The 15,291-nt window shown below is 38.9% G+C and overlaps 1 protein-coding gene across 4 annotated transcripts in view; it reads left to right on the forward strand.

The window, feature by feature from the left end:
- Positions 1–3,779: 3,779 nt before the first annotated feature.
- The window catches only part of ARID5B (AT-rich interaction domain 5B), a 145,710-nt gene continuing 134,198 nt past the window's right edge, over positions 3,780–15,291 (forward strand). The window contains exons 1-2 of one of the 4 annotated variants that reach the window (XM_045024552.1): positions 3,780–3,800; positions 4,167–4,421. In XM_045024552.1, coding sequence (XP_044880487.1) covers positions 3,780–3,800; positions 4,167–4,421 — 276 coding nt within the window. Of the gene's footprint in view, positions 3,801–4,166; positions 4,422–6,048; positions 6,092–6,210; positions 6,273–6,956; positions 7,223–15,291 lie in introns of those variants that run through there. The other 3 variants (XM_045024555.1, XM_045024556.1, XM_045024554.1) reach the window with 3 other exon arrangements.

A 15,291-nucleotide genomic window follows, 5' to 3' on the forward strand; every position in this document is an offset into this window, starting at 1 on the left:
AGTACTAAAACATGAAGTATTATTGAAGTCAAGGTCAAAAATGCTTCAGTTCTCTTGCAAAATAAAAATAAAAAAGTGGGGAGAAAGAAAGGAGGGCGGGACACTTGCACTTTCCAAGGAAGGTGCAATTTCTGCACACTGTACTTTTTATGACAGTGTTTATTACAGATGAAGGTCCCCTAATTGTTTCACTGCTGGTTTTGCAACTAACTTAATCCGCCAGTTCCTTTATGAAGCGGTTCACAGACACACTGAATAACGTTCCCCTCTCCCACTATCCTCCCCACTTCTCCAAGAAAGCAGTTAAAAAGCTGACACGGGACTTTTAAAATTTTTTTAGATATATAGGAAAATCATAATAGAGGCATGATGCTGCAGGTGACTGAATCTCAGACCAGGAAACAGACTAAAAATGGCTGGGAATATAAACACCAAAAACTGCTTATTTCACTCCTCTTTATATTCAGAAAAGCCTGGCTACAGGCTTTGATAGATAAATAAAGCAATTGCTTTCATGATTATAACTGTCCTGAATGGATTGTCTTCCTACACCATTCAATCTGTTTATGAGTATTTACTTTACATTAGTAGAGAGACCCTGCACTGCAGGAGTTTGCTTCTTTTCCCCTGGGTGTCAGTGTCTGAAGCCTTACATCTGCTCTGTGATTGATGGAGCCTTGAATACACGTTATTACTCTTTCACAAGCAGAAATCAAACAGGCTATTAACTACATTACTTCAAAGAACAGTTTCAATACAATCTACTTATCTTAATTGAAACTTTCTTTGTATGGATATTTGCAGAGGAGATAATTTACAGGTGTGTAGCAAGCATCACATTAAGGGAAGGTAAAGTAGAGGTGGATTTATACCATGATTTTTAAGATACACTCTTAAAAGCCATTCACAGAACTGGACGCAAGATTTTATTTGAGGTAGTTTCTTGGGGTGGTGGAGGCTATCACTATGTCTAGGGGTTGGTTCTCTGCAGCACGAATCTGGTTACAGGACTGCAGGTTTTCAGAACTATCCAAGGCATTGCACTGCAATTGTTAACATCAGAAAAACCTTATCACGGATTTTTTTTCTCCCTGCAAGGATTACGCAGCATGCAGTACTGTGGAGCTCCTACCTTTAACAGACAGTGATACAGTGTTTCCAATTAGATAAAGTATCTTATAGACACTTGGAGACCACAGCTTCAAACAAAACAGAAGTTGCTCAGCTGTTGTAAAACGTTGTTCATTGGTGGGGGGGGGGAGGTTAATATACAATAGAGGAATGCCCGGAGGCTTTCTATTGAGGTTTCCTGCATAAATGCTGCTGCATTGCTTATACAGGAAACTGACTCAGTCAATCTTAAATATGATCTTGTCAAAATACTGCAACCCAAGTTCTTTAAAACAAGCTTACTTCAACTACACTCGATGCTTACCAGAACAGTGCACAGCCTAATACACGTATCAGTCACCTCTAATGTTAAAGCAATCTTTAAATGTCCCCTAGTCACCTATAGGCATACTATTTAAAGATAGCTAAAGTAGGTTAACTTAATTAAATGTATACTATACTTACTGCACAGTAAAGGAAAGCAACAATGAAGTGTCATTTAATCCAGTAACCCCATATTCTAATTCAGTAACCCCATATTCTCTACACTATAGACTATAACGATCAGATGAAATTTCGAGAAAAGCTCATTAAAGAGTGATGCCCACAGATCATCTAACGTGGCTGTGCTGAAGAATGGAAGAGAACAGTGTAAATGGTTATAAAGCCTCCTACATCTGGCAGAGTTGTAATATTACTTTAAATTATTAAAATAGTTTTCGACAGCTTTCAGTTCTTTGGCAGGGGCTTTTATTTCTTATTGTAATTTGAGGATCTGCCATTTTCTTTCGTTTCTCTGTGTATAGAAACAAGCTAGATCTTGCTTTTATTACTTCACCATGTTTTTTTAAATGTGGTTTAGATAATGTTAAGTACTCTAATCTCACTGAAATGAGCGCATGCATTATGAAAATGTAAAAAAAAATCTATGCTCTAAGCCTCAAGTCACTGAGAATCCACATTTATCACCCCTAGTCCCCCCCCATACTATTAACTTCAACCATGTGAATATAATTTTCATTAGAGTAATCCTGTTTCAACTAGACGCTGTGACTAGAGGTGAAATGTTGCGAAAGCGTTAAAAATAGCTTACTAGTAATTTCAACATCCTGTAATTTTATCACAGATCAGGTTTCAACTGTCATACTGTACAGAGCTTATTTCCCATATATTACATGTTTACTTTTTAACATGCCAGACCTACTTTGGTAGGATCGGTGCCAATATAATAACATTAGAAGAGAGAAAGAGAGAATGCACCATTTTACATCAACACTGCGAAAATGCATCTAAAGGCTGCTGGTGAAAACATAGGCTGCTGGATTGGTGCTGGGCTTTGCCATTTGATTTCATTGCTCACTGTGCCTTTTCCTTGTTCTGTCGCTCTTAAGTTTCTCAATGTTTGCATAATAACCCTGCATGCAAACCTCGTAATGCTTCAGGGCTCCAGAACAATAAATATACACGTTTAAAGCCTTTATTGTCTCACGGTTCATGCCCCCGGTTTTAAACAGCTTAATTTCTAGTTGTATTTAACTAGTTTCCAAATGGATTTTTTTCCCTCTCCTCCCCCTCCTCCCGGTTCCAAACTATTACTGAGGTAGCGCTCTAGCTCTCTCCTGTGTGTGTGTGTTAAAGTCAGTATTTCTGCAGCACTTGGTTATATAAACACATTATGATTTGAGATCGCCCTTGGCAGAGATCAGCATTGTAAACACGTACTAATGTATATACATCAAAATTAAAGAATGCACACGCAGATCTGGGAGCAGCCTGAATTCATATTCCGAGAAGACCCACTGCTCCCATTTATTGATTTATCATGCATCGTTTATTGTTCCATTCCCTATATGCAGTAGCTGTCCGTTCAATATTGTTTGCTAAATCCAGTGATTGTGTGTGTGTGTGTGTGTGTGTGTTCATTAGTCTCGTCTTCTTTTTCCAAAGCGAACAAATGCATTAATATTTATGTGTTTATATAATCGATAACCCACTTTCTTCCCTTTCCCACAGAAAACAGGCATCAAGCAGCTAATGTAACAGATTAAGTTCCTTGAAAATATGGCAGTGAGGGAGCGTAATTTAACTATCAAACAAATCTACATGTCTAATAAAGGCAAATCTGCTAAAGAGAATTAGAAAGACGAGCTGCGCCCCAGAATCTCTGCAGGAAATGTTCTTTATATTAGACATATACAAGTAGGTCCTGTCAGATCCGCAGCTGAACAGGGCAGCTTTTCTGCCTATCAAAAATGAAACGATGACCCTATCCATCATCATTGGGGCTTTGCAGGAATAAATTCAAGTCCCCACACAGGCTTCAGCTTTGCAATATTTTTTCAGGTTTTAGATCTCATTTTTGCCTTGATCCATCCGCCCTTGTCCTATGCTTTGACTCAGCCCCGTCCCATGTTGCCAATTTGATCAGGCAGCAATTGGGTGAAAAAACTCGTCGTTTCCACACCTCTGGGAAATCGGGGGCTAGGAGAAATATTGGGCTGTTTTTCTGGTCATTTTGGGTGAGCTGGGGAGGCGAGGTTCAGGTTTTATATTGAGGGTTCGGGCTGGCTGCTGGAGGAGAGAGCTTTACCCTGCCAGGACCTGATGCAATCCATTCAAGCCAACAAGTTTGGAGAGAATGTTGAGTTCAATCAATTCAGAACGTCGAGATGGAGCCCAACTCAGTCCAGGTATTCGTCTCTCCTCCGCTTCTCTGCCCTGGCCCCCCAGCCCCCCAGCCCCCGGCACCCGCCCACAAACTTTCCAGCAAACTTTCCCCCTCTGCACCCCCAAATGGCATCCCCCCCTTTTAAAATTCCTTCACTGATCATACATAGGCACAGATTATTATTATTATCACAGTGATGATGATTATTTTTCCCGTGGGGGGATTCTTTGCTGGGTACTGTCAGACTCCTTATTTTAGATAATGGGGGTATGCCCACCTTAAGCCTCTGTGTATGTGTACGTGTGTGATCTATATACGATTGTCTCTCTTATTTATTATGATGGTTATATTTATTTTATTGACTTGATTTTTTTTTAATTCCCTGCAGTGGGTCGGCTCTCCGTGTGGTTTGCACGGTCCTTACATTTTCTACAAGGCTTTTCAGTTCCACTTTGAAGGCAGACCAAGAATTTTGTCCCTTGGCGACTTTTTCTTTGTAAGATGTAAGCCAGAGGATCCGATTTGCATAGCGGAGCTCCAGCTGTTGTGGGAAGAGAGGACTACCCGGCAACTTTTATCCAGCTCCAAACTTTATTTCCTCCCAGAAGATACTCCCCGGGGCAGAAATAGTGACCATGGCGAGGTGGTAAACATATCTCACTCTGTCTCTCTGTGTGTGTGCGCGTTTGTGTGTATCTGTAGAGATCCCCCCCCCCCCCCGTAATGTTTATTAAAGGACAGGATTGAAATGTTCCCTTCTGCAGGCAACGTAAGGCTCTTTTAAAGGGGTAGTGCCGCAAACAGGGACTTGAGCTGTTTGCCATTGTAAGAGTTTCGATGGCAGCTCTACCGTGGGGGCTGGGGGGGGGGATGCTTTTAAAAAAAGCCACAATCAAATAACGTATGGGGGAGATTTAAGGATTTTTTAAATGATTTTTTCCACTTCTTGCTGCTGCTGTTTGAACGTCACATGCTTTGGTGTTTTGTGTCTCCTTCCCCCGATTTCAGTGGCTGGTTGAGGAGTGGGGGATTTGGTGGATTTAGATATTGTTAACATTTTTTTTTAGTATTTGATATGTTTAAGAGGGCGGAAATTACGAAATGGAGGCTGAGTGAGATCAAAAGCTATTGAGCTGGCAAAGACGTGTTGAATAAAGTGATAAATGACAGGTACTGGAATAATACATTCAAATAACTTGCAGATATGCCTGGGCGTATTTCAAAGCAGTCATGTAACCAGCACAAACACGTTAAGCATTAACAACGATCTCTCTTTTCTGGTGCATTTCACTGGATGTTCTAGTTTAAAATTACTATGAAAAAAGTGGACATTTTCCAGAAAGACCGGCGGGTGCGTGGAAGGGAATGAGTTAAAGGCTAATGCTGAAGTCAAGCTGTTTCGTTTTACAGTCCCCCTGAATTACTTCTAATAGGGAGAACCCATTGTCCGTTTCACCCTGGAAAGTTTGATTAGAAGTACCCCAGAAGTGCAAAGCCAAGGTCTGGAGCCCAGATTGCGATTGCGTTTAGAGTGTATTCGTCTAGCTCTGTAATTTCATGTATGACCGCAATTTTGCTGGCTACTCTAGTCAGCTGACTGCACTGTGTTATTGAGGAACTATTTCAGTGTGGTGTACAAACGGCGCTATGTTTATGCGGAGAGATGGCCAGTTCAAAAGCGCTCAGAAATAACCAGATGTGGCTGCAATAATATTTCAGCTGCCTAAAGTGCAGGCATGGGGGGGGGGGGGGGGAATGACGGGAAGCCTTCCTTATTTCCACTATAAGCCCCTATACAATCTGAGCTGCCAATTCCTTCAACAGTCTATAGTCTGATGGAGTTAATTGTAGTTTTTCTCAAGCTCCCCCCTCCACCCCGAAGTATCGAGTTACCCATTCCTATTACATGCTACTTAATTACTGTAACCTTTCAAACATTCCCTTATAAATTGCTTCTTCTGAGATAAATATGTAATTCTGCTGTCTTACTTTTTTTTAAATTGCCCATCTTTTCCGATGTCAATAATTAAGACATTTTGGAGCATGGAGAGGGTATTGAAAAACATTAACAGGTTGACCTCTCTTCTACTGAAAGTGCCTCTGCCCCCTCCCCCTGTCCAACTTTCCTGTGCAGCTGTCTCTCTTCCCCTCCCCCTCACTACTACTTATTATTTGCTTTTCAAATTTATTACTTCAACATGGGCTGTGATCTGGAAAAGGAGAGGATTAAATATCCAGAAAAGACTACAAGTGTAATAGACATTCTGCTAAACCAGACAGGAAATCATTCTGAATTTTATTAGATATTTTGTGGTAACTTCTTTTAAAAATGTATTTGAAACATTTCTTTTAATCCTCAGTTTACCACTTACCTATTTTAATTTCTGTGTTCACAATTTAAATTGAAGACCCTCTTCTTAAGGATAAAAAAAGATGACAGTGAAAGATGGATGCTCTAAAATTGCTGGTGGTGAATATTTAGAAGCCTGTGTGTGTGAGTGTTTTAAATGAAAGAGTTTTGGATGAGAGGGGGTGGGAAATGGGACACAAATCATTTTAATATGCTTTAATGATCAGCTCATGTTACTGTGGTATGAACATCAGAGAAAATTAATCCTACCATTACATGTAAGAATGTTCCTTCTATGCAGTAATTCTCAGCTGCATGTACATTCATAATATTATGCATGATTTGATTTTTTAAAAATGCAAACACTGATAGTAATTAGCTGTATGATTATACTTGTATATTTCATTAGGGCTTTAACTGATGTCATTCTGAATTATTCAACCATATGAAAACAATTTTCAATTGAGATAATGGCATGCCTTTGAATTATGCAAATGATTATTGCATTGTATAGAATAATTATGACAAATGTAAAGCAGGTAGAAAGTTTCCTAATGCAGTACTATTTTACACCCCAGTGATGTCATTTCCCCCCTGGCCTAAGTTAGTCATTCATTAGCAAAGTAGCAGCAGCAGCAGCAAGAAATAGCAACAGCTCACAGAGATACTTCTTTGGCAGAGAGCCTACAGAAACTAGTATTTAGAGCCAGGGCCTAGAGAGGGCAACATAACACTCCCATTAAGAAATGTACTTTGTTTTCACTTACTCCATTAACTTGTTTATATACATTGACATGATTTTTATCATTGATTTTAAATAGTTTTGAATGATAAAAAAATCTGTTCATAAATGTTCAGCTAAAAGACAAAAGGCTGCATACTGATTGGCAATGTGTTACTTAAGGAAACATTTTACATACTGTATTAGCATATAGCACAGTTATTTTAAGTCACTAAACCAGAGTAGTAATTCTTTTTTGTAAATGACAGCACCATCTATTCCTAAAGCACAGGCAGGGCTGTGTTTAGAATAGAGATGTTTTGTAACCCTTTATATGTCTTCTGTGTATGGAAATGCTATTCTTGAAATACAGGTAATTTATAACTATAGAGAAGACATCCTTCTTGGTTTAAGAAAATGTATGGATTTAAACTCCCTATCTTGCATTAGGAAAACTGGTATAAAGTGAGGTTGCACTTTTATGTGTATTGTAAATCTGCTGTATCAAAGGTTTTCTGTGATGTCAAAGGTCAACAGAGGCACTTGCTGTGAGTAAAATTGTTGATTAGCAGAGCAACTGGTCTGATCTTAAACTGTTGATCAAGCCAGTCAGAGGTATAATTATTGTCAGGAGCAGATGTCCTCACTAGGTTAAGGATTAGTAGCACCAGCCTTTTTGAAATGTGGTGTCTGCACTACTAATGAACAATTTCTTACCATTGTAATATTCAGTCAGTGGCTACTCATAGAGGAAATAGCGAAGTGGGTGTGTAATGATTCTGTTACTCAGAAATTACTGATGGCATATTTTATCTGATTAGCTCAAATATTTGGCAATCAGAGATGGGTGTATACAAAAGGCTTTTTACATCCCATTTATCCATCAGCCATATCTATATTTAACCATCTGTGCTGGTAAAACTGGATTTTGCTAATGCAAGGCTCTATTTTAAGCATGTTTGCAGTTCTCTTGATGCCAATAGAACTACTCATATGCTTATAGTTAAGCATGCTGGATGGGGCAGTAGAGTGCCATCATACAATCAAGCAAACAAAACTCAGCTGACCACAAATTGAATTTTGAATATGTAACAAATGCAGGATCAGTCTCATCCTTAGGTGCAAGTGTGGGTATTAATGTCACAAAATTAACCTCTGTGGCTACACCCATGAAACCCTGTTTAGAGACATGGAAATGAGAACAGAACAGAGCTTGTAGGTCAGGCTTATGCTGATGTTCTCTCTGTGCACTCTTGATGTATGTCAGTGAGAGCAGTGGGAGGGCTGATGTTGGATGAAAGTACCACCCCCCCCCCCCCCGCTATTTTCTCTCATCACCTGGGCAGGATGGGTGAGGTTTGCCTTCTGTCATAGTATAAGGTGGTGTTCTCCAGCTCTGTCCATGGGGAAAGCTTTCAGGTCTTGGGGGCATTCACAACACTGTCTTTTGAGACCCCATAGGGAGTCATGTTGCCAGAACTTCTGGCAACGCCCCACAGCCAACTTCTCTAGGCCCCATCCAGCAAAGCACTTAAGCACACACTTAACTGAGCACAGGACTAGTCCTTTTGAAGTCAGTTGGACTAATCGCATGATGATAGTTCAGCATGTGCTTAAGCACTTTGCTGGATTGGGGCCTCAAGGACAGTTGAGTGTGTCAAGTGGGAGTTTGTATAAAACAGTGCAGACTGGATCAATGTAGTTTGATGGGGCAGGAGAGGGAAGGTTCCCAATGGATTTGCAGAGAACTGATGCCATGAAAGCATCCTTGACTCTACCCCCTCCAAACCCTTCCTGCCACCAAATCTACAGCCCTGGCTCAAGCTCTCCCAAGCTCAGTCTACACACACACCCCAGCACCATGTAGCTCCAAATGGATGGTGCTCACATGGGTCTGGTGAAACTGGGGATGATGCCACATTGGCTTAATCACACCCCACAAACCCAACAGAATTGTAACTAAAGGTTTCTGCAGATTTTCTGCTCATTTAACCCTCTCCAACAGAAGCCACAGCAGGGACAATTTGGCCCTGTAAAACTATTGACCTTTTTGGAGAGGATATTCTAGAGTAGAATGCTTGTTAACAACTTGTATTTTCATGTTTTTAAAGCTGTCAGCATTAATTAGCCTATTCTTAAAAAAATATGAAAAGCAGAGCTCATTAAATGTAGGCAGGGTATTTGATAGGGAGTGTACATGCTAAAAATATTAATTTTCTTAGTCTGAAATATCACTCTTTTGAATACATTGTTATTAATTTTACTTCTACTTATATGGTACTGTTCATTATAAACTAATTTAAGTGAATTTATCTAAATCTAGTCTTACTAGAGATCATTGTCTCAGTCTACCTTACCAAATGATGTTCTGATCTTCTACCTTTACGCTTGCAAGTAACCCTTACTAACACAAGTAGTCTGTATAAGTAAGAGTTGTTCACATGAGTAAGGGGAGCAATGCCACCACCCTGTTATTACACATCAGACAGTATTTTGCATTTTCAGACTAATTTTTTAAAATTTTACTCTGTTAAAAAAAGGTGTAATTTATAATTAGAAGACTGACTTGTTTTGGAAAGCAACAAGTTTCCAAATCTTAATAGGCAGCAGATTTAAAACAATCAAAAGGAAGTATTTTTTCCACACAATGCAAGTCAACCTGTGAAACTCCTTGCCAGAGGATGTTGTGAAGACCAAGACTATAACAGGGTTCAAAAAAGAACTAGATAAGTTCCTGGAGGATAGGTCCATCAATGGCTATTAGCTAGGATGGGCAGGGATGGTGTCCCTAGCATCTGTTTGCTAGATGGTGGGAATGAGTAGATCACTTGAATGGGGATGGATCACTTGATGATTACCTGTTCTGTTCATTCCCCCTAGGGGTCTGGCATTGGCCACTGTGGAAAGACAGGATACTGGGCTAGATGGACCTTTGGTCTGATCCAGTATGGCCATTCTTATGTTCTTACATTCTTAAGTTTATAATTTTTTTATTGAGGGTCAGATTCTTTCACCTTTACAGATGCTGAGCAGTAACATGCTCCTCAAAGAATCGCCTTGATTTCAATGGGATTACTTAGATGAGTAAGTGCCACTCAAGTGAGTAAGGGTGGCAGAATCTGGGCCTTAAGCAACTGATTGCAGTCTCATACGCATGGTCACGTATTGCCACCTTTCTTGGAAAACCTGCTATGTCGCTTGCATATTTATGGATTTTTTTCAAGATACGTAGGGATCAGTGTTCTCTTAGTTGAAATTAAAACTGAGTCCTTCCTTAGGCTTCAGAGGGGGTATCTTGCACACAGGTCTATCCACATCAATTAAGTCAACAAATATGCAGAGTACATTTATTAAAGGGTGCTTGGCAATTGATGCTATGAGCATGATTTTGAAATGTATTGTTGCTCAAATCAATGCAGTGCTGAAAATCAGGTACACTGTAATAGCAATGTTAGAGATATGACATTCATCATAAAAGATCATGGTTTTGGTAGTTGCATATCCACTCTTTATATTTTTGTTTCTCTCACTACCAGTAACATTGGCAAAGAAAGAAGAGGGAAATGACATTACTCAGTAAAGCCACATGTTGTTAGCCATTAGCCAGCAATCTGGTGTCTATGGTCACTTAAGCAGATTTTTTTCCCCTTACCTTTCATTTCTTAGTGTATTCAGACTGTAAAATGCACCCACTGCGCTCCATAGTTGCTTTTCCCAGCCTGATCAGTGGCACTAAACATTAAACTCTTGTCTTTTGAGAATAATAGGCTTTACATGCTACACCCTCAAGCATGTTGAGATACTGTGCAGGCTGGAAAATAAAAATGTTCTAATTGTGTCTTTTAAATAAGCATAGGAGTGAATTAATTAGACTATATTTTGTCTTTAGTTGCTTAGTTACACAATAGTATTCCTAAGCACAAGTAAGATAAATTGGCTCTTTTTGTGCTGCTTGTCCCTTAATCATAATTACTGTATTGCTCAGGAGAGTAAAGCATACATAGGTTTTGCATTTTTAATAATATTCAAACAATATGCATATGATATAGAAAGTGTTCTGGTTCAAGTTCTTTATGTGCTTTTATTCATGAAGAAGTTCTACTATTATGGGAGCAGTATTTGCATTAGTTGCCCAGAGATGTAGTTCTGGGAAATGCATAATTGAAATATTCTTGAAATGCTTATTCTGGCCCTTTCATTCATATTCAAAATAACAATGCTTCACGTCTTAAAACAATCATACATATTTGATTTAAGAGATTTTTCTTTGTGTTTATGTGTGTGGGTTCACACCCTGTTTTAACCCTGTAGAGACTAGACGTATGTGTGATTGATAGTGTCATATCAAGTTGAGCTTTTTGTTTTGTAGCTAAAATATAGTCAGAAGGTCAGAAGGACATTGGTATTTTACGGCATTTATCCAGTGACATTAATATTTGGCAGTCATTCATGTTTCTATGTGAAGGTGCCAGGGTTATACATAATAGAGTTTGTTTTCATTTTCAAGGTATTTTATTCTGTCTGAACAAACTAGCCTCTTTTGGGGTGTATTGTGATGGGGCTGCCACTGGCGAGCTAAGAACTTTAGTTTCTTTCTCCACTGCACAGTGTTGGTTGTGAATGATGGGCAAATTGATACAGATATTGAACAATGGAAGATTCTGGCAAGAAACCCACTGTACATGCTCAGTAGATGTATGTGAAAATTGGCTCCATTGTTCCGTTGTATGAAAAGCAAGTAAATTATTTACAGATATTTGCTAATTAAAGCACATATTGTTTTACCAGCACAATAGAATACAATACAACAAAAGACAAAAGAATAGGCTTGCATAATTTAAACCTGCTAATGCTATGTACTCTTTGTTTAGAAAAATATAATTATGTAATCTACAAGGAAAGCTTTTCAAACTGTAACAGTCCTAGGCAAAATTAGCAATGAAATGCTTGTCAACTTGCCTAAACTAAAACAGCTACCTGAGATCTATAGGCCATCTGATGAGAAAATATTTTGAGTGAAACCTATTTTCTCATTGGTCATAACTTATATCTGCACTGGCAGATATAAATTCAATTTGAACCTCTGCTCAGGAAAAAAACAAAAAAAAACAGGAGTTGCTATAGAAATCAGAAATCTAAGTGTTTGCACTCATCCTTCTGGAAGCCCCCCTTCCCTTCACAGACCAGATTTACTAGGATCCCACAAAGAGCCGGTAACGCTCCATTCCTTACCATTTTATGTGATTTCTTTTACGAATGCTGAATCATGAAGAGGAGATTGTACAAAAGATGTATTAATGCCAAGGGAATAGAATCCCACATCGTTTTAATTATGTTACTCTACTCAGATCCCTCATGTTGTGTCTTTGCCTTGTTTATGGACCCCAGTAGGTTAAGAGCTACATGATAGGTCCTAATGCTCCCAGGTTTTGCATTTTTGAATATAATTAAGTTGCAAACAAATATGTAAACTAAACACATGCCAGTATGCAGATTAGAGAAATGGGAGCAACACCAGTCACCTGTATTAAATAAGATCTTTGTTGCCCTTTAAAATTGGCTAAGGATTACAGATTAAAGGTTTTAGTCTAGCTTTTTAAAATTCTCCTGTGTCACTTAATTTCCTGTGCTATACGTATTTACAGTTAGACTTTATACAGTGCTTGAATGAAAAATGGTGGCCATATAAATGTAATTTTGAGATGCATAAGGTGTCGTCACTCCCAGCGCACTTGCCTCTTCTGGGAGACTGACAAGTTAGTTGCGTAGTCAAGAAAGCAGTCTGCCCAGATGCCCTTCAAAATGCATGAGCATGTGCTGGAATCATTGTGCCAGAGGCAGTGGGAGGGTTGTTTGGGTAGTATGTGCTGAATGAGGAATTTAAGGTGGAAAGTGAAATCGAAAGCATTTTCTGCTTGTTAAAGCACACTAGTGGTCAGTCAGTTTATCTCTGGCTCTGCCACTGACTTACCTTGTGACCATGGGCAAATCACATAACTTCTGTGTGCCTCACTAAACACATCTGCAAAATGGGAGGAATGGTACCTACCTCATTTAGTTGCTGTGAGGATTAATTTGTAGCTTGATGCTGTGGAAACGCAAAGTATTTTACTGATTAAATGACAGCCCAAGCCTTCATGTGCTCTAGAGATTTAATGTGGTATCTATTTGACCACTGTAAGGCAGCTTTGCCCTCTTCTGTGGCCTTCCTAATGCCCAGTGTTCTTTGCTGCTGTTGTCCCTGCATATTTAATGGTAGATGGGATGAGGACACACTTTGGAGCTTCATATTCTGAGATGAGGTTAATTTTGGTCCCTCCAAAAAGCAAAACCTTTCAGTAATAGAGCCATAAACTCCACTAGCTGATTTATGGCCTTATTGTCTTAAATAGTATTTGCCTACAATGGCCACAGTAAATAAACTTGAAGGAGGAAAAAGATAGATGCATCCTACATTGGAGAGGTTGTTTAAGAATGATTTTCTGGTATAAAAATGTTCCTTGCCCCTTTAATAGTAGTGAGGTCATTGAAGGAAGGATGGTTTTATGGTTAAAGTTATTGGCTGGGACTCAGAAGACCTGGGTTTAGCTCTGTCACAGACTTCAGGTGTAACCTTGGGTAAATCATTTAATTTCTCTGTGCCTCAGTTCCCTCTCTGTAAAATGGGGATGATACTTCCCTAGCTCACAGGGATGTTGCAAGGATAAGTTCATGATTAATATATGTGAGATGCTCAGACACTATGGTTATTGGGCCCATATGAGTATATATGCAGGGACCTGTAGTAATCTGCTGAGCATTGGTAGCTGAAGTTAAAGCTGCATGCACAAATTTCGAGATTTCCATTTGTTTATAAATTAACTTGATCATTTAAGATAATTTCTCCCCCTGCCCCCCTTTGGACATGCGCTGTGGTCCTAACATCTGCCAAGTGGTCTAAGATGTGCACTCAATTCCAGGGGCAAAAACAACAATTTTGTATAATTTACATGAGGGTCGTGCAATATCAAATTCCCATCTAAATTACAGAAAAATCAAAACTACATGAGGTGTAAATAAAGAGGATAATAGAGCCCTTTATATCAAAATGAAATATACAGTTCTATTATCCTTAGTGAATGTAGTCCATAATAGTCTAATTGTGTTTTGTGCTCCTGTGGGTGAATGTGTTTTCAGCAACAATGCACTGGGTTGTAAAATATGCATCCCCAGCTATCTACTGTGGTAAAGGTTTCAATAAAAAGGCTGAAGATGTTTTTCTCATGCAAATTATACTGATCAGATAAATGGCACACAGTGTCTCCTATAATCATCAACAACAGTTTTTACAGTATGTCTCCTGTTTCTCTAGGCCATATATTTGATGTTACTAGATCAGTAATTCAATAGACAGCCGAGCAGGTGTTCAAATCACTCTTGACCTCCAGAATTCTTTAAATGACCCCTGGAAGCACTGGAGTGAAAACATTCTCAGCATGTCAAAGTTTTGAGATATCTTAGTTGCCATAATTTTTTAAAAGCTGCCTTTGCTTCTTTAAAAAAAACAACTAGTTATTGGCAGCGAGCGAGAAGTTGTGATGCACTGTGTGCCTGCTTAGAATAAAATTGTACAGTTGCACCAAGCTGCCCTGTGGCGATCTGCCTTCCAAGAGTTAACTTTTCTTTTAAAAAAATAATCTGCTTTAAACTGTTCTAACTACCTGCTCTCTTTCCTTGGATGTAAGCATTCCAACCATCTGCTGAGTCAGGCAATATAGGGTTTTGTGCTTTCAGGAGGCTGTGATGGTTTCTTAGACAATAATGACATATTTAGCATAATGGCTCTCAAAGAGGTACCATCCCTTTTTACTGAACTTCTCCTCTGAAAATGATCATCTGACACCTTCAATTGGGTTAAAAACAGAATACAAGAAGGATAATTTGTATCAGTGTCTTTTCTAACCCTCTCCCCACACCTCAGCTTGATAGTGGCAAATATTTTACTTCACTCTGGAGTCTTGTAAGATGTATTGCAATTATAGGCTGACTAGATGCCACATTTTATTGGAATAGAAGAAAAAAGTGACTCCTTTTATAAACAGTTATTTCAAGATTTAGATAACTGTGTGGACAAGGGAAACATTCCTGTTGGCTGGTCAGTATTCTTAAGGGGGCAGCAGAGATAAATCTAATTCCCAAGCAGAGTTGAAATTCACCTCTTTCTATCACAAACCTAATTGTAGCAGGAAAAATTTGTAAATGTTGCCTTCATTAAAGTCTTACCATGCAATGGAGATCTCATAAATATCTCTCTTCAGAGCATAGTTAATCTCATATGAGTTGAATATTTTTATGCTGTAATCAACTTGGGTGGTTTTTCATGTTTCTATGGAGATATAATTATGGATGACATAAATGGTATACAGCAGATTTCTTTAATCTTCTAAAGGTTTGGTAGTCGTC

Source organism: Mauremys mutica, chromosome 7, assembly GCF_020497125.1.
Source record: "Mauremys mutica isolate MM-2020 ecotype Southern chromosome 7, ASM2049712v1, whole genome shotgun sequence".
NCBI lineage: Eukaryota > Metazoa > Chordata > Testudines > Geoemydidae > Mauremys > Mauremys mutica.